This window comes from Pleurodeles waltl, chromosome 10, assembly GCF_031143425.1.
Source record: "Pleurodeles waltl isolate 20211129_DDA chromosome 10, aPleWal1.hap1.20221129, whole genome shotgun sequence".
NCBI lineage: Eukaryota > Metazoa > Chordata > Amphibia > Caudata > Salamandridae > Pleurodeles > Pleurodeles waltl.
Genome location: NC_090449.1, coordinates 27881776 through 27898530, shown reverse-complemented (window position 1 = coordinate 27898530; position 16755 = coordinate 27881776). Strand labels below are relative to the sequence as shown.

Here is a 16755-nt window from a genome sequence, read left to right as displayed (position 1 = left end):
GAAAGTGGTTATGTCATCCACTGGTGAGACTCTAGCAGGTGGTGAATCTGTAAGAGTAGGTGAGTAACGCCCGACAGAAGAACCTGATGAAGACCAAGAGGGTGATCTTCTTGAGCGCGACCTGGATCTCCGTTGAGAGCGAGATCTGCTGCGGGACGCTGTAGCCGAGCGCCTAGGCCTCGCGGTCGGCTGTCGAGGAGCTGAACGAGCCCGTTCTGCCCCGGCTGTCGGCGATGGCGTTCTTGGCGGGGAGGCAGTGGGTGAATACATTCGCGAATATTGCGAATCTGGGGAGGCCGCTGGTCTGTTGAGGCTCTCCAGCCATCTCGGAGATAGGTTGATGGGCGAGACATGCCCAGGAGATGCTCTCGACCGAGAAGAGTCGCTCGGTATGGAGACCACTGGAGACTGAGCCTTGTCTGGCGAGGGGCGATGTTCTGCTCCCTGTTGGACAGGTAAAACCTGCGTCGACGTCGATGGCTGTTTCGACGTCGAAGGACGCCCAGTCGGTTGGTCCTGCCTCGACGTTGATTGCCTCGACGTCGAACGGCGTTCCTTGGACCTCGACCTGCTCGCCGTCGTGTGCCTCGACGTGGAGCGATGGGAGGTTGACGGCGGATGTTTCTCGTGCCGTCGTGGAGATCTCGACGTCGTGTGTCCTGACGTCGGGGGGCGCACAGCCTTTGGCGGCGACCGGGCATGCCGGCGTGGCTCGACGTCGATCGGCGGGCTGCCGTCGACGGAGACCTGCCCCTGCTCTGATGTTCCCTCGACGCCGTTCCCTTCGACGTCGGGTGCGTCGCCGTCGATCTATGCCGGTGGGACGGTGGTAGCGACGACGTCGACGGTGAACAAACAGGTATTTTCCTACCTGTCGACGTCGACCGGGCCATTCTCTCCTGAGAATGGCCTTCTGGATGCCTGGGGAGTGAGGAGGACGATGTTCTTTTCCTCTCCTGAAGCCCATGAAGTCGGATCTTCTCTCTGTCTTTCAGAGTCCTCCTAGACATGTTCTTACAGTACTTACAAGTGTCAGGGCAGTGACTCTGAGGCAGGCACACTATGCACAGAGAGTGGGGATCTGACTGGGCCTTCTTCCCACAAGCAGGGCATTTGACAAAAAGAGAAGGCATTTTTCTGTCAGAAAAAACCTTCCTAGCTCAGACAAAGATGTTACTTGTCGAGTGAAAAGTGAAAAAACGCTTTTTTAAAGAATTTTTCTGAGGAAAACTCAGAAAAACTGAGAGCTCAATGCTCCAGGATCCTCTCAGAAGAAGCCGGAAAAAAGAACTGACCTAACTGTGAACCAACTGTCACCTTTCCTTCACCCCTGAGGCATGGTGGGATACTGGAGGTGCTCAGGGTCTTAAAGGCACAGTGCCAAAGTTTTTATGGTTCTCCTGTGTTAACCTACAGGCAGCCTATTGGCTAAGAATGCTTCATTGTTTTTCAATGCAGTTTTCTCTATTTTTTCACTAGAGTTTGCTACTGCTTACTTCCCCAAGCCTAGTTTTAGGAACTTGGGTACTTATTTATGCTCTATTGTATTTAAAAAAAAAAAAAAAAAAAAAAAAACTTCATAGAAATAAAGCATTTTAGCCTGTTTTTAACATGATAGCCTGCATGACTGTTTGTTACACATGTATAATGTGTATATATATTTTATATATGCTCCGGGGTCCCCGCACAAGGGCGGGAATATTCAATGTTTATGACTATTGATGAGGATCCCCTGGAAGAGAATTAGGGGAGCCACTGGCACTAGGAAATCAGACTCCTGGGGACCTACGAAGGACACTCAAAAGCAAAGAAAGCAGCACTTAACCTGGACCACCTAATTGTGCCACAGCGGTCTTGTCCTGCAGCTGTTGTGCAACCCTGGGACGGCTGTCTGCCTTCAACAAAGACACAGGAACAGTATCTTGCAGGCACCCCAAGACAAACTGTGAAGACTTCGGATCGTCTAAAACCCAACACCTAAAATCACCACTGCAGCTGTGCCGCACAGCCCAAGTTGAAGTGTACCAGCGTGGTTCCCCAACCCGCCAGAGGCAAAGCCCACCTTGGACTTGGTCCACTGTGGACCCTCCGTTGTTGCCTGCAACCCCTGTACGTACGCAGGCCCTGCTCAATCACAAGTGCTCCGATAGAGAAAACCCGACACCTCAAGACGCCCCTGCAGCCGTCGCTCATGGAGAAGAGGACCTGAGGTGTCCCCACGTCCCCGGACATCCAAAGATTGGAACCCACTTGTTGGTTACCCCCTGACTGGATCCCCAATCCTCACTTGCAGCATCTTCTAGACCGAAACGATCCCCACTGACTAACACTGGGAACCTGGCACCATACTACACCCCTGCAATAGGCTCCCACGGCTGCTACCTGTTGGTGTGGTCCTGACCCTTTCCCAGTATTCAACGTAAGTCCGACAGATTGGTCTCATAAGTCACTGCACTGTACCTGTTTTGCTATCTGTTTTTCCTCCATAGTATAACATTGCAGATTCTAAAAATAGCACTGTCAAGTTTTCAAAACTAATGATTTTTCTTGAAAAACGTACTTACCTGAACTAATTGCTTCTGGTGCCAAAATATATATAAAGATACTTGTTATTTTTGTAAATTGGTGTGGATCTCCTTCTTGAGTCATGTCTCATTTATTGACTGTGTATTTTCAGACGTCTTGCACTACTCTCTGATAAGCCTAAGTATTCTCCACCATACTACCACATAGAAAAGCGTCTTGAGATTGCTAGAGCAAGTCCTTGTCCACTAGTAAGGGACCCACTGCACACTATGCAACCTATAGCTCATTTTGATATATAAAATGAAAAGCCAGATTCCTACAGTTACCAAAATCTGCTTGCAGCAATAAATAGGTAGCTTGAATACTGTAGGTCTTCAGAGGACAGACCCCTACCGCACTGAAATGAAAATGTCACTTACCCAGTGTACATCTGTTCATGGCATCAGTCGCTGTAGATTCGCATGTTTTGCATAGCTCGCCATCTGGTATTGGGTCGGAGTGTTACAAGTTGTTTTTCTTCGAAGAAGTCTTTCGAGTCACAGGACTGAGTGACTCCTCCTTTTGTCTCCATTGCGCATGGGCGTCGACTCCATCTTCGATTGTTTTTCCCCGCAGAGGGTGAGGTAGGAGTTGTATTGTAGTAATAGTGCCCATGCAATGGAGTGACTAAGTATGTACCTATTTAAGGTTAAAATAATATATATACAAATAGTTGAAGGTACCTTCCGAACTGCTACAGGCTCCCGGGGAGGCGGGTGGGCACATGCGAATTTACAGCGACTGATGCCACGAACAGATGTACACTGGGTAAGTGACATTTTCAGTTCGATGGCATCTGTCGCTGTAGATACGCATGTTTTGCATAGACTAGTAAGCAGTTATCTCCCCAAAGCGGTGGCTCAGCCTGTAGGAGTGGGAGTAGTCTGAAACAATGTTCTTAATACGGCTTGACCTACTGTGGCTTGTTGTGCGGATAACAGGTCTACACAGTAGTGCTTGGTGAATGTGTGAGGCGTAGACCATGTGGCTGCCTTACATATTTCTTGCATTGGGATGTTTCCTAGAAAGGCCATGGTAGCACCTTTCTTTCTGGTTGACTGTGCCCTTGGTGTAATGGGCAGTTGTCATTTAGCTTTAAGGTAGCAGATTTGGATGCATTTAACTATCCATCTGGCTATACCTTGTTTTGATATTGGGTTTCCTGCATGAGGTTTTTGGAATGCAATAAATAGCTGTTTAGTTTTCCTGATGCTCTTTGTTCTGTCAATGTAATACATTAATGCTCTTTTGACATCTAAAGTATGTAGTGCCCTCTCAGCTACGGAATCTGGCTGTGGGAAGAACACTGGAAGTTCCACTGTTTGATTTAGATGGAACGGTGAAATAACTTTTGGTAGAAATTTAGGATTAGTCCTTAGGACGACCTTATTTTTGTGTAGTTGTATAAAAGGTTCTTGTATTGTAAACGCCTGAATCTCGCTTACTCTTCTTAGAGAGGTAATGGCGATGAGAAATGCAACCTTCCATGTTAGGAACTGTATTTCGCAGGAGTGCATGGGTTCAAAAGGTGGACCCATAAGTCTAGTTAAGACAACATTTAGGTTCCATGAAGGAACAGGTGGTGTTCTTCGTGGAATAATTCTTTTAAGGCCCTCCGTGAATGCTTTAATGACTGGTATCCTATAGAGGGAAGTTGAATAGGTAGGCTGCAGGTATGCAGATATTGCTGCAAGGTGTAGTTTAATGGAAGAGAAAGCTAGGTTAGATTTTTGTAAGTGAAGCAAGTAACCCACTACATGTTTTGGGGTTGCGTGTAATGGTTGGATTTGATTAATATGGCAGTAGCAAACAAACCTCTTCCATTTACTGGCATAGCAGTGCCTGGTGGATGGCCTTCTGGCTTGCTTTATGACTTCCATACATTCTTGGGTAAGTTGTAAGTGTCCGAATTCTAGGATTTCAGGAGCCAGATTGCTAGATTCAGCGATGCTGGATCTGGGTGTCTGATCGTTTGGTTGTGTTGTGTTAACAGATCCGGCCTGTTGAGCAGTTTGATGTGGGGTACTACTGATAGGTCTAGCAGCGTTGTGTACCAGGGTTGCCTTGCCCAAGTTGGTGCTATTAATAGGAGTTTGAGTTTGTTTTGACTGAGTTTGTTTACCAGATAAGGAAGGAGAGGGAGAGGAGGAAAAGCGTAGGCAAATATCCCTGACCAGTTGATCCATAGGGCATTGCCGTGGGACTGCCTGTGTGGGTATCTGGATGCGAAGTTTTGGCATTTTGCGTTCTCTTTTGTCGCAAACAAGTCTATTTGAGGTGTTCCCCAGAGCGTGAAGTAAGTGTTCAGAATTTGGGGGTGAATTTCCCATTCGTGGACCTGTTGGTGATCTCGAGAGAGATTGTCTGCGAGTTGATTCTGAATTCCTGGGATAAATTGTGCTATTAGGCGAATTTGGTTGTGAATTGCCCAACGCCATATCTTTTGTGCCAGCAGGCTCAATTGCGTTGAGTGCGTCCCCCCTTGTTTGTTTAGATAATACATTGTTGTCTGTTTTGACGAGAATGTATTTGTGAACTATTATTGGTTGAAAAGCCTTTAGTGCATGAAAAACTGCTAGCAGTTCTAGGTGATTTATATGCAGTTTTGTTTGATGTACGTTCCATTGTCCTTGTATGCTGTGTTGATCGAGGTGTGCTCCCCACCCTGTCATGGAAGCATCTGTTGTTATTACGTATTGTGGCACTGGGTCTTGGAAAGGCCGCCCTTTGTTTAAATTTATATTGTTCCACCATAGAAGCAAGAGGTAAGTTTGGCGGTCTATTAACACCAGATCTGTAAGGTGACCCTGTGCTTGTGACCACTGTGATGCTAGGGCACTGTTGTAAGGGCCTCATGTGCAGTCTTGCGTTTGGGACAATGGCTATGCATGAAGACATCATGCCTAGGAGTTGTAATATCATCTTTGCTTGTATTTTCTGTGTTGGATACATGCATTGTATGATGTTGTTGAAATTTTGAATTCTTTGTGGGCTTGGAGTGGCTACTCCTATTGTTGTGTTTATTATGGCTCCTAGGTATTGTTGTACCTTGCGCGGCAGAATGTTGGATTTTGCGAAGTTGACTGTGAACCCTAGTTTGTAGAGGGTTTGTATGATTTGATTTGTGTGGTGTGAGCACGTTATTAACGAATGGGTCTTGATTAGCCAGTCGTCTAGATACGGGAATACATGTATTTGCTGCCTTTTGATGTGTGCAGCGACTACTGCTAGAAATTTGGTAAAGACTCTTGGTGCGGTTGTTAAACCGAAAGGCAGTACCTTGAATTGGTAGTGTATTCCTTTGAATACAAACCTTAGGTATTTCCTGTGCGATGGATGTATTGGTATATGGAAATACGCGTCTTTGAGGTCTAATGTTGTCATGTAGTCGTGTAGTTTCAGCAATGGTAACACTTCTTGTAGTGTGACCATGTGAAAGTGGTCTGATTTGATGTATGTGTTTAGTATTCTTAGGTCTAGGATTGGTCTTAGCGTTTTGTCCTTCTTTGGTATTAAGAAGTACAGTGAATAAACTCCTGTGTTTATTTGTGTGTTTGGTACTAACTCGATAGAAGTTCAAGCACTATTGCAAAAGAACGCAATCTCCAGGAGCTCGGAATGATGTTTTGATAAATTTTGTGCTCTTGGTGGTATGTTTGGAGGGAATTGTAGAAATTCTATGCAATAACCATTTTGGATAATTGCTAGAACCCAAGTGTCTGTAGTGATTTCCTCCCATGCTTTGTAATAATGACCTATTCTTCCCCCCACTGGTGTTGTGTGGAGGGGGTGAGTGACATGTGAGTCACTGCTTAGTTGTAGGGGTTTTGGGGCTTTGAAATTTTCCCCTATTCCTAGGGAATTGCCCTCCTCTATATTGGCCCCGAAAGCCTCCCCTGTACTGTCCCTGGTAACTGGATGGTGTTGCCTGTGAGGTGCTGGCTTGTGTGGCCTGACCCCGAAACCCCCCTCTAAAGGGTGTTTTGCGGAAGGTGCTGTAATTTCCTCTGCTCTGCGGGGAGTGGAGTGCGCCCATGGCTTTAGCAGTGTCCGTGTCCTTTTTAAGTTTCTCAATCGCCGTGTCCACTTCTGGACCGAACAGTTCTTTTTCGTTGAATGGCATATTGAGAACTGCCTGCTGAATCTCTGGTTTAAACCCAGACGTTCGTAGCCATGCATGCCTTCTGATGGTCACAGATGTATTTATTGTTCTTGCAGCGGTGTCTGCTGCGTCCATGGAGGAGCGTATCTGGTTGTTTGAAATGTTCTGTCCTTCTTCAACCACATGCTTTGCCCTCTTTTGTAGGTCTTTGGGTAGATGTTCAATGAGATGTTGCATCTCATCCCAATGGGCTCTGTCATAGCGCGCAAGAAGTGCCTGTGAGTTAGCGATGCGCCACTGGTTTGCAGCTTGTGCTGCGACTCTCTTTCCAGCTGCATCGAACTTGCGGCTTTCCTTATCTGGGGGTGGTGCGTCCCCAGATGTGTGGGAGTTGGCCCTTTTCCTAGCTGCTCCTACAACGACAGAATCTGGTGGCAGCTGCGAAGTTATGAAAATAGGGTCTGTAGGAGGCGCTTTATACTTTTTTTCCACCCTTGGTGTGATTGCCCTACTTTTGACCGGCTCCTTAAAGATGTCTTTTGCGTGCCGAAGCATACCAGGGAGCATAGGCAGGCTTTGGTAGGAGCTGTGGGTGGCAGAGAGGGTGTTGAATAGAAAGTCATCCTCGACTTGTTCTGAGTGGAGGCTTACATTGTGGAATTGTGCTGCTCTAGCCACCACCTGAGAATATGCAGTACTGTCCTCTGGTGGTGATGGCTTTGTAGGGTATGCCTCCGGACTGTTATCTGACACAGGGGCGTCGTATAAGTCCCATGCGTCCTGATCCTGGTCACCTTGGCTCATGGTGGTGTGAGCCGGGGAATGTGATGGAGTTTGTGCTGGCGAGACGTGAATTATAGGTGGAGGAGAGGGTGGCGGAGTAACCCTTTTCACCATTTTTGTTTGTGGTGTTTGGTCAGTTTGAAATTCCAGTCTTCTCTTTCTCCTAATAGGGGGAAGGGTGCTTATCTTTCCTGTCCCCTGCTGTATAAAAATACGTTTCTGCGTATGGTCTACATCGGTGGATTGCAGTTCTTCCTCAAACCTATGCTTTCGCATTTGGGAGGTCATTGATTGCTCTTCGGTATAAGAGCCTGAAACTGGGTCGGTTGCAGGTTGTTTCGGCACCGAAACCCTGTCTGCATCTTTTTTCGGCTCCGAGGTGGCTTTTTTCTTTTTCGGAGTCGAAACATCTCGGCGTCGATCTTCATCGGTGCCGCTGTCTCGGCGTCGAGCCGTGTCTACACCGCTATCTCGGTGTCGATGTATGTCTCCAGCACTTTCTCGGTCCCGAGAAGGCTGCGTGCCGGTGTCTCGACCGGAGTCGGACGGTCTCGGCACTGATTGGGCCTTTTTCGGTGCCGACGGTCGGTCACCGAATTTATGGGTGGAGCCATGGCCTGGTGGCAGTGGCGTCCCCTGGGCCTTGACAATCTTCTTATGTGTGGTTTTCGACGTCTTACTCACGGTTCGTGGATCGTCGAATTCCTCGGAGTCCGATTCGTGTATCGAAAAGGTTTCTTCCTCTTCCTGTACCTCGAACTCTCAGTGCGCTGTCGGCGTGGACGCCATTTGAAGTCTTCTTGGTCGACGGTCTCGGAGTGTTTTTCGGGACCGGAACGCACGACAGGCCTCACAGGTGTCTTCACTGTGCTCAGGTGATAGGCACAGGTTACAGACCAAGTGTTGGTCTGAATAGGGGTATTTTTTGTGGCATTTGGGACCGAAACGGAACGGGGTCCGTTCCATCGGCGTTCTTCTACACGCGGTCGGGCCGAGCAGGCCCCGACGGGGATCGAAAACTACCCCGAAGGGCTCCGGAGCTCTTCGATCTTCGATGCGGTGTTGATTCTGACTACGCCGATCCCGAACGCAACAATACCGACGAAAACCTTCCGAAATTTAGCTGTTTTTCCGTTCCGAAACTCGGAGCGACAGGAACACGTCCGAACCCGATGGCGGAAAAAAAAACAATCGAAGATGGAGTCGACGCCCATGCGCAATGGAGACAAAAGGAGGAGTCACTCGGTCCCGTGACTCGAAAGACTTCTTCGAAGAAAAACAACTTGTAACACTCCGACCCAACACCAGATGGCGAGCTATGCAAAACATGCGTATCTACAGCGACAGATGCCATCTAACAGATTTTAAGAGACCAAAAATCAGGAGAGCCGTCCGGATCTGCGTAGGACTGAGAATAAAAGGAACTCATGTCCGTGAAAGGGATGGTGACTATATACCACTCCATTTCGTCACACCCAGTACTCGTCAACAGAGGCTGATGGCAACAGAGTGCAAGAGCCACTGCAGATGTTTCTGGCTCTAGACTGGTATCTGGGAGGATTCGGAAGGAAAAACTACTTACCTGTTACTGGTCGAAGAGCCAGGTCTTGAGGAGTCTTCTGAAGGTGAGTAGGTCTTGAGTGTCGCAGGTTGGTGGGGAGGGTGTTCCAGGTTTTAGCGATGAGGTATGAGAAGGATCTGCCGCCGGAGGTCTTTCTTCGGATGCGGGGGACGACGGCGAGGGCGAGGTTAGAGGAGCGGAGCGGATGGGTGGGGGTGTAGAAGCAGAGTCTGTTGTTTAGGTAGGCCGGTCCGGTGTCGTGGAGTGCTTTGTAAGCGTGGGTAAGAAGCTTGAAAGTGATCCTTTTGTCCACGGGGAGCCAATGAAGGTTTCTCAGGTGGTGGGAGATGTGGCTGTGGCGGGGTACGTTGAGGATCAGTCGGGCGGAGGCGTTTTGGATGCGTTGGAGGCGTAGTAGGTCTTTTGATGGGATGCCTGTGTAGAGTGAGTTGCCATAGTCCAGTCTGCTGTTGACGAGGGCCTGTGTCACTGTTCTTGTTTCTGTCGGGATCCACTTGTAGATTCTGCGGAGCGTGTTGTAGCAGGAGGAGGAAACTGCGTTGACCTGTTTAGACAAGGTGAGGGAGGAGTCGAGGATGAAGCCAAGTTGCGAGCGTGGTCGGTCGGTCTCGGTGGGGTTCCTAGTGCGGTGGGCCACCAGGAGTCGTCCCAGGCGGAGGGGGTGGATCCGAGGATGAGGACCATCGTCTTGTCCGAGTTCCGTTTCAGACGGCTGTTTCTCATCCATTCGGCGATGGATTTCATTCCCTCGTGGAGGTTGGTTTTGGCGGTGCGCGGGTCTTTGGTGAGGGAGAGGATGAGCTGGGTGTCGTCGGTGTAGGTGAGAATGTTGAGGTTGTGTCGTCGGGCCACTTGTGCGAGGGGGGCCATGTAGATGTTGAACAGCTCAAGGCAGTGATGAGCCTTGGGGGACGAGGCAGATGTTGGTGGCTTCGGAGCGGGGGGGGGGCGGGCGGACTCTCTGGGTTCTGCCAGAGAGGAATGAGACGGTCCTTTCGAGGGCTTTTCCTTGAATTCCAGTTTCGTGGAGGCGTGATTCCAGGGTGCGGTGGCAGACTGTGTCGAAGGCGGCAGATAGGTCCAGGAGGATGAGGGCTGATGTTTCGCCGTTGTCCATTTGGCGTCTGTCGTCGTCTGTGGCGGCGAGAAGGGCGGTTTCGGTGCTGTGGTTTTGTCTGAAGCCGGACTGGGAGGGGTCTAGGATGCCGTTGTCTTCGAGGTGGCTGGTTAGTGTTGAGTTGACAATTTTTTCAATCACCTTTGCTGGAAAGGGGAGCAGGGAGATGGGTCGGAAGTTCTTGAGGTCGTTGGGGTCTGCTTTGGGCTTCTTGAGGAGGGCACGGATTTCGGCGTGTTTCCATTTTTCAGGGAATGTCGCTGTTTTGAAGGAGATGTTGATGACCTTCCGTAGTTGGGGGGCGATGGTGGAGTCGGCTTTGTTGTAGAAGGGGTGGGGGCAGGGGTCTGACGGAGATCCTGAGTGGATGGAGTTCATGATCTTGCGTGTCCCTGTGTCGTTCACGTTGGTCCAGGTCAGGTGGTTTCCACAGGTGGAATGTTCGGGGGTGGGGTCTGGCGTGGGAGTGGCGTCAAAACTGTCATGGATGTCGGTGATCTTCCGGTGGAAGAAGGTGGACAGAGTGTTGCAGAGTTCTTGGGATGGAGGGATGTCGATGTTGGTGCTGGGGTTGGAGAGTTCTTTCACGATGCTGAAGAGCTCTTTGCGGTCGTGTGCGTTGTTGTCCAGGCGGTTTTTGAAGTGGGATCGTTTGGCTTGTCTGATGAGTTGGTGGTGCTTGCGGGTGGCGTCCTTGTGGGCTGTGAGGCTGTCAGGTGTGCGTTTGAGGAGCCATTCCTTTTTTTAGCTTCCGACAGTCGTGTTTGGAATTTAGGAGCTCGTCGGTGAACCAGGTGGCTTTTCTTCTGGCTTGGTTGTTGGTGGGTTTTTTGAGTGGCGCAAGGGTGTTGGCGCAGTCGTTGATCCACAGGGTGAGATTGTTGGCGGCGGTGTCTGGGTCGGTGGAGGGTTCTGGACGAGGGCGTTGGTAAGCTGGTCTTCTGTAACTTTGCTCCAGCATCTGCGGGGTGGTTGTTGGGTGTGATGGTGCTCGGTACGTTTCTTGTAGGTGAAGTGGATGCAGTGGTGGTCGGTCCAGTGCAGTACGGTGGTATGGTTGAAGGTGACGTGGGCGCTTGAGGAGAAGATGGGATCAAGCGTGTGGCTGGCGATGTGGGTTGGGGTGTTGACGAGTTGTCTGAGGCCGTGGTTGGTGAGGTTGTCGATCAGAGTAGTGGAGTTGGTGTCGTCATTCTCCAGGTGGAAATTTAGGGCCCGGGGGGGATGTAATCCGTTGAGGTGAGTGCGTGGGCGCTGGTGAGGTCAGCAAGGGATTCGCTGAATGGTGCTAGTGGTCCGGGGGGTCTGTAGATGAGCGTTCCTCTGAGAGTGGTGTTGGGGTCGGTGTGGATGCGGAAGTATAGGTGTTCGGCGGTCTTGAGAGAGGAGTCAGTTTGTGTGTCGACCTTGCGGGAGGATTTGTGGGCGATGGCTATGCCTCCTCCGATTCCGTTGTTGCGGACCCTACGGATGATCTTGTAGCCGTCCGGGATGGCTATTGCGATGTCGGGTGCCGAGGAGTCGTTCCACCAGGTTTCGGTCAGGAATTCTACGTCTGGGGCGTCACTGATGCTCACAATTTCAATATTGAGACACCTAATATCCAGGCACTCACTGTCAAGGGTCCCCCACTGGGTCACTTGATGTCAAGAATTGCAGGAATCTCCTTGTCAGCATCTGGTAGTTCCCACTCATTGATCTCTGGCACTGTGACCGGTGCCACTAGAGATCTTCCTGCTACTCCATTGGTGCCAACAATCTCTCTAACATCAGTACGTTGGAAGCTTGCAAGGCATCCTCATCATCCCTTCACTGGAGCTGTAGCATTCCACTGAAGACACATCCTATTCATTATGTGGAGGATGAAAATATGCCAGCTAGTTACAATTTCTCCAACACAACCTTATGAAAGGGATAACGCTCCTAGGCTGTTGCCTTCTGCCTCACATTGGAGCCATAAGGACTAGTGAGGGAGCATTCCAACAGGAGCATGGCTGTGAGCGCAGGACAATCGCTACGAGACATCTGCCATGCAGCTGTCCTGAAGAGCAGGCACTTGTTTATGAAGCACTACTGTTGGTATGAACAGAGAAGCAGACTTGCCAGTGTTACAGGCTGTTTTCCTTAAACTGATTAAAGCTGAGCCTGCTTCCCACGTCTCTATATTAATTTTGATGGCAATGTACTGCTTTCTATTGTGATTGAAGCATATGAAAATATACGAAGAACCAATATTTGAGAAAAATGTCTTTATCCGTAACTTCAGTTTTCCAGCGTTTGCATTTTTCGTGTGTTCACATGCAACTCTCCCTCCTCCCTGGTTAGAGGTGCATTTATTATAAACTTTCACATTTTGTGCTTTGAAATCTGAGCTATTGTTGCATTTCTACCTCACTGTTTGAGGTTTGGGTTGCTTCAAATTAGATGGATGTGCTATTAAACAAACATGGTTGTTGAGGCCTATGGTCATTTTAACATCGTTTACTGTTATTTTAATACCAGGGATTCATAGCCTGAGGTCAGGGAATGACTCAAGCATGTGAAAGATCCACTGCTGGAGAACTTTGACTTATCAGGACTGTAAAAAAAACAAAAGGTAGAACAAAATGTTGCCTCTTATAGGCCTGGTTTTGGACCATTAAATATTTTTTCAATGGGGGTTGGGGATGCTGCACACGTGCAACGATATTCTGTTTATTGATATCAGTGAATCCCATGCCAGCGAAGGTAACAAAGCCCAAAGTTAGTAGTTATCAGAAAACGTAGTACTGCAACCTTACCGAAAGACCCAAGTTTCAGTAAGCACACATCGCTCGTAGTAACCTGCCCAGGAAGTGTCTTTTTTTTGTTTTTACAAGGGATAAGCTCTATTATTTCAAGAAATTAATAAAGAAATTCTTTGGCACAGCATTTGGGGACAATACAATCCTACCACTTAAAATAAAAAGGGGACATTATGTAAAGTGAAGTAGACATGTTTGCATATAATGACTGCTAAAATTATATTAATTCAACCAATGCGTTATCACTCTAACTGGTCTCTCTTGCGGACGCTATCTTACTATTAAGCAGGCTCTTGGCAGAGTTCATTAGAGCAGCATATTTATAAAAGAATCAGGCTACCAGCAACTGCACTGGTTTACAAACCAAAGCCACAGCAACATGTGAGTAAAAGTGCATCTCACTAAGCTGTCACCAACTATTGTGCGATAGCCTGGGCATGGTAATCGCACAGGCTGAAAGAAGTGCGTGTCGGGTGACTTGGGACTGTGGTCGCTGCACCAGGAAAAAAAAATGCCAGTCTGCCACAACAGTTATCACAGCGGCAATTAACTACATAGGTTAGAGGCGCCACCTCAACAGAAACCCATGCATGCAGCTTACCTGTAGCGTGTGCTCAATGGCATTGGGGAAGTTCTTCAGAGTGCAGATGGGGATGGACTTCTCTGGAGGGTCCTGGCTGGAGCTGTAGGATTCCGTCAAGAAGGGGATCACTACTTGCACGTTGCCTTTAGTACCCAGTGTGCCAGACTCCAGGAGTGGTTTCCGATAATACACACACCGCCTGTCCATGTACATCCCTGTCCAACGCAAACAGAAGTCAAGATCAATTAATTTAGAATTGCTCTTGAAATAGTGTTTTTTAAATAAAAATAAAAAACCCTAGCACACTTGTTCAAGAAGCCCCAAATCATCACATTCTCATGAGCCAAGTTACTGTTTCTCAATTTGCAGACGACCCCAGGAATATATCCCATAAATACATTGCATTCTTGGATCTCAATGAGCCAGTCCTTGATGCCTCAAGCCAACAACATACTTTTTTTCTACCTTCTGGGTCAAAGTGTGTAAAATGCCACTGTACAAACCTCATTTCATCTATAGGTGCTCAAAAATGCAGTTTGTGCAACTCTCTGCTTGATAAGGCTTGCAGCCTTCAGTTCCAAGTAATGTTGCCTCAACTACATCACCTACACTTGCCACAACTTTCTCCCCTTATGAGACACTCATCTACGAGTCCACTGATGTAATAGAAACATGCAAAAGCTCGTCCGGACAAGAGGACATCTTGATACATGAAATCCTCTGCTAGGGGACCTGCTCAACACTAACACACCTATACTGCTAGTGTGATCGGTTGGTGCTTCAAGAGAATACTTACGGGCATCAACATTGTCGAGTGCATTAGTGACCCCATCAAGAGACTCAAAGAAATCATCATCATAGATTTTCTCGGTCTCCGGGCCAACGCGGTTCTGATGGCCTGTGATGTGCATGGAAGGATTCATCTGCTTTACAGCAGCTGCTGCGGTCTCAGACTTCATTTTCTGTGTACAAGAGATGGACAGACCTGGTATTAGATGCTGTAGGAAGTTGGCTCTGTATGTGCTATTTCAAAGTAAGGAATAGCATGCACAGAGTCCAAGGGTTCCCCTTAGAGGTAAAATAGTGGTAAAAAGAGATAATACTAATGCTCTATTTTGTGGTAGTGTGGTCGAGCAGTAGGCTTATCCAAGGAGTAGTGTTAAGCATTTGTTGTACATACACATAGACAATAAATGAGGTACACACACTCAGACAAATCCAGCCAATAGGTTTTGTTATAGAAAAATATCTTTTCTTAGTTTATTTTAAGAACCACAGGTTCAAATTTAACATGTAATATCTTGTTTGAAAGGTATTGCAGGTAAGTACATTAGGAACTTTGAATCATTTCAATTGCATGTATACTTTTCAAGTTATTCACAAATAGCTATTTCAAAAGTGGACACAGTGCAATTTTCACAGTTCCTGGGGGAGGTAAGTTTTTGTTAGTTTTACCAGGTAAGTTAGACACTTACAGGGTTCAGTTCTTGGTCCAAGGTAGCCCACTGTTGGGGGTTCAGAGCAACCCCAAAGTTACCACACCAGCAGCTCAGGGCCGGTCAGGTGCAGAGTTCAAAGTGGTGCCCAAAACGCATAGGCTATAATGGAGAGAAGGGGGTGCCCCGGTTCCGGTCTGCTTGCAGGTAAGTACCCGCGTCTTCGGAGGGCAGACCAGGGGGGTTTTGTAGGGCACCGGGGGGGACACAAGCCCACACAGAAATTTCACCCCCTCAGCGGCGCGGGGGCGGCCGGGTGCAGTGTCAGAACAAGCGTCGGGTTCGCAATGTTAGTCAATGAGAGATCAAGGGATCTCTTCAGCGCTGCAGGCAGGCAAGGGGGGGCTTCCTCGGGGAAACCTCCACTTGGGCAAGGGAGAGGGACTCCTGGGGGTCACTTCTGCAGTGAAAGTCCGGTCCTTCAGGTCCTGGGGGCTGCGAGTGCAGGGTCTTTTCCAGGCGTCGGGACTTAGGTTTCAGAGAGTTGCGGTCAGGGGAAGCCTCGGGATTCCCTCTGCAGGCGGCGCTGTGGGGGCTCAGGGGGGACAGGTTTTGGTACTCACAGTCGTAGAGTAGTCCGGGGGTCCTCCCTGAGGTGTTGGTTCTCCACCAGCCGAGTCGGGGTCGCCGGGTGCAGTGTTGCAAGTCTCACGCTTCTTGCGGGGAGATTGCAGGGTTCTTTAAAGCTGCTTCTTGAAACAAAGTTGCAGTCTTTTTGGAGCAGGTCCGCTGTCCTCGGGAGTTTCTTGTCGTCGTCGAAGCAGGGCAGTCCTCAGAGGATTCAGAGGTCGCTGGTCCCTTTGGAAGGCGTCGCTGGAGCAGAGTTCTTTGGAAGGCAGGAGACAGGCCGGTGAGTTTCTGGAGCCAAGGCAGTTGTTGTCTTCTGGTCTTCCTCTGCAGGGGTTTTCAGCTAGGCAGTCCTTCTTCTTGTTGTTGCAGGAATCTAATTTTCTAGGGTTCAGGGTAGCCCTTAAATTGAAAATGTCACTTACCCAGTGTACATCTGTTCGTGGCATCAGTCGCTGAGATTCACATGGTATGCATTAGCTCGCCATCTGGTGTTGGGTCGGAGTGTTACAAGTTGTTTTTCTTCGAAGAAGTGTTTGAGTCACTGGACCGAGTGGCTCCTCCTTCTGTGCTCATTGCGCATGGGCGTCGACTCCATCTTCGATTGTTTTCCCCGCAGAGGGTGAGGTAGGAGTTGTACTATAGTAATAGTGCCCGCGCAATGAAGTGTGTAAATATGTACCTATTAAAGGTTTAAATAATATATATACAAATGTACAAAATTGAAGGTAACTTCTGAACTGCTACAGGCTTCCGGGGAGGTGGGTGGGCCCATGTGAATCTCAGCGACTGATGCCACGAACAGATGTACACTGGGTAAGTGACATTTTCAGTTCGATGGCATCTGTCGCTGTAGATACACATGGTATGCATAGACTAGTAAGCAGTTATTTCCCCATAAGCGGTGGATTAGCCTGTAGGAGTAGAAGTTGTCTGAAATAGAGTTCTTAATACAGCTTGACCTACTGCGGCTTGTTGTGCGGATAGCACATCTATACAGTAGTGTTTGGTGAATGTGTGAGGCGTAGACCATGTGGCTGCCTTACATATTTCATGCATTGGGATGTTTCCTAAAAAGGCCATTGAAGCACCCTTTTTCCTGGTTAAATGTGCCCTGGGAGTAATGGGCAGTTGTCTTTTTGCTTTAAGGTAGCAGATTTGGATGCATTTAACAATC

The 16755-nt window shown here is 48.5% G+C and overlaps 1 protein-coding gene across 2 annotated transcripts in view; it reads right to left on the bottom strand.

Moving 5' to 3' along the window:
• Positions 1 to 16755, bottom strand: part of UBA1 (ubiquitin like modifier activating enzyme 1) — a 293145-nt gene that overhangs the window by 170110 nt on the left and 106280 nt on the right. For both annotated transcript variants that reach the window (XM_069209518.1, XM_069209517.1), the window contains exons 15-16: positions 14312 to 14477; positions 13534 to 13730 (exon numbers count right to left, since the gene is read on the bottom strand). In XM_069209518.1, coding sequence (XP_069065619.1) covers positions 13534 to 13730; positions 14312 to 14477 — 363 coding nt within the window. The remainder of the gene's footprint in view (positions 1 to 13533; positions 13731 to 14311; positions 14478 to 16755) is intronic.